The 2,187-nt window shown below is 39.8% G+C and overlaps 1 protein-coding gene across 1 annotated transcript; it reads right to left on the bottom strand.

Moving 5' to 3' along the window:
- Positions 1-251: 251 nt before the first annotated feature.
- On the bottom strand, positions 252-1,876 carry LOC128556276 (uncharacterized). The gene is made up of 2 exons (XM_053542881.1): positions 1,842-1,876; positions 252-1,317 (listed from the first exon to the last, which is right to left on the bottom strand). The coding sequence occupies exons 1-2, from the start codon at positions 1,874-1,876 to the stop codon at positions 252-254; spliced, it is 1,101 nt and encodes a 366-aa protein (XP_053398856.1).
- Positions 1,877-2,187: the final 311 nt, after the last annotated feature.

Below are 2,187 nucleotides of genomic sequence, written 5' to 3'. Positions count from 1 at the left end.
CAGCTAAGATAGGTCCAGTTGCTGAAATGCAAGTGTCAGGTAAGATAGGTACAGTTGCTGAAATACAAGTGTCAGGTAAGATAGGGCCAGCTGCTGAAATGCAAGTATCAGGTAAGATAGGTCCAGCTGTTTAATACAAGTGTCAGGTAAGATAGATCCTGTTGTTTAATACATGTGTCAGGTAAGATGGGTCAAGTTGTTTAACACAAGTGTCAGGTAAGATAGGTCCAGTTCTGAAATGCAAGTGTCAGCTAAGATAGGTCCAGTTGCTGAAATGCAAGTGTCAGGTAAGATAGGTACAGTTGCTGAAATACAAGTGTCAGGTAAGATAGGGCCAGCTGCTGAAATACAAGTGTCAGGTAACTTAGGTCCAGCTGCTGAAATACAAGTGTCAGGTAGATAGGTCCAGTTGCTGAAATACAAGTGTCATGTAAGATAGGTCCAGTTGCTTCAAGTGTCAGGTAAGACAGGTCCAGCTGCTGAAATACAAGTGTCAGGTAGATAGGTCCAGTTGCTGAAATACAAGTGTCATGTAAGATAGGTCCAGTTGCTTCAAGTGTCAGGTAAGACAGGTCCAGCTGCTGAAATACAAGTGTCAGGTAAGATAGGTCCAGCTGCTGAAATACAAGTGTCAGGTAAGATAGGACCAGCTGCTGAAATACAAGTGTCAGGTAACTTAGGTCCAGCTGCTGAAATACAAGTGTCAGGTAGATAGGTCCAGTTGCTGAAATACAAGTGTCATGTAAGATAGGTCCGGTTGCTTCAAGTGTCAGGTAAGACAGGTCCAGCTGCTGAAATAGAAGTGTCAGGTAAGATAGGTCCAGCTGCTGAAATACAAGTGTCAGGTAAGATAGGTCCAGCTGCTGAAATACAAGTGTCAGGTAACTTAGGTCCAGCTGCTGAAATACAAGTGTCAGGTAAGATAGGTCCAGCTGCTGAAATACAAGTGTCAGGTAAGATAGGTCCAGTTGCTGAAATACAAGTATCAGGTAAGATAGGTCCGGTTGCTGAAATACAAGTGTCAGGTAAGATAGGTCCAGTTGCTGAAATGCAAGTGTCAGGTAAGATAAGGCTAGCTGCTGAAATACAAGTGTCAGGTAAGATAGGTCCAGTTGCTGTACAAGTGTCAGGTAAGATAGGTCCAGCTGCTGAAATACAAATGTCAGGTAAGATAGGTCCAGCTGCTGAAATACAAGTGTCAGGTAAGACAGGTCCAGCTGCTGAAATACAAGTGTCAGGTAAGATAGGTCCAGCTGCTGAAATACTAGTGTCGGGTAAGACAGGTCCAGCTGCTGAAATACAATGTCATGTGTAAATCTGTGATAGTTCGTAAATGTTTCTGTACTCTTATATGTTGCAAGATAAAGTTATTTTCTATTCTGTTCGAAGTGCTTTGTCAGTGGAGAACATGCAAAGTGCCCACTTTACAGCCAGGAAAAACGCATAATTGAGGTCTGAAAACTTATAATTTGAGCACCTACTTTCTTGAAACAGTTATGAGATTTAACAAGGGAAAACGTTTAAATCAATAACATTTACAGCGAGATTTTCATCATCCTCTACATTAAATGAGGTACTGACATAGCATATAATAAAATTAAGTCTTCACAAATAGAATAAAATCATGAAAAGTGAAAATGTAAAACTAAATGGAAATACTCTTACCAGTTTCGAATACGCTATTTTCTTTTCAGTTTAAAATAAGAAGGAAGTAAATCATAATGATACTAGATCTATACAATTTGTTTGTTCGTTTTTTGTTTCACGTTGAACGCCGTTTTTTAACATTACGACGAGGAGTTAACCTAACCAATGTCCCTGGTTTCTGTACCAGTACAAACCTGTTCTCCACAAGTAAATACCAACTACCCAACATCAATCAGAGGTTGGGGACGTACGATTTCAGACACAATGTCATCAAATTTCTCCGAGAACATACGCCTGCCCCGGGGATCAAGCTCACGACCCCGCGATTGGTAAATCTGCACTCTCCCTCCCTGTTAAACTTAGCGGTGGGTTAAAATACAATTTGATAGATGTACAATAATTTGAAAAACGGTGTTAGACCAAAACTGATCTTCTTAGAAATAAAAAAAAATGCGTCAGTGCATACAAAATTCAAATAACTCTATACCCACCAAGTACAAAAAATTATTTTATGCTAACTGATGAAATATTTTGTTTTAT

This window comes from Mercenaria mercenaria, chromosome 1 (assembly GCF_021730395.1).
Source record: "Mercenaria mercenaria strain notata chromosome 1, MADL_Memer_1, whole genome shotgun sequence".
NCBI lineage: Eukaryota > Metazoa > Mollusca > Bivalvia > Venerida > Veneridae > Mercenaria > Mercenaria mercenaria.
This window is presented reverse-complemented; position numbering and strand designations above follow the sequence as displayed.

What these genes read in the sequence shown, in the direction of transcription:
- LOC128556276 (XM_053542881.1), bottom strand. Translation starts at nt 1,876, where the DNA reads ATGTTGGGTAGTTGGTATTTACTTGTGGAGAACAG. An exon ending in TATTTACTTGTGGAGAACAG is followed by an intron (nt 1,318 to 1,841) that starts GTTTGTACTGGT and finishes GAACTATCACAG; the next exon opens with ATTTACACATGACATTGTAT.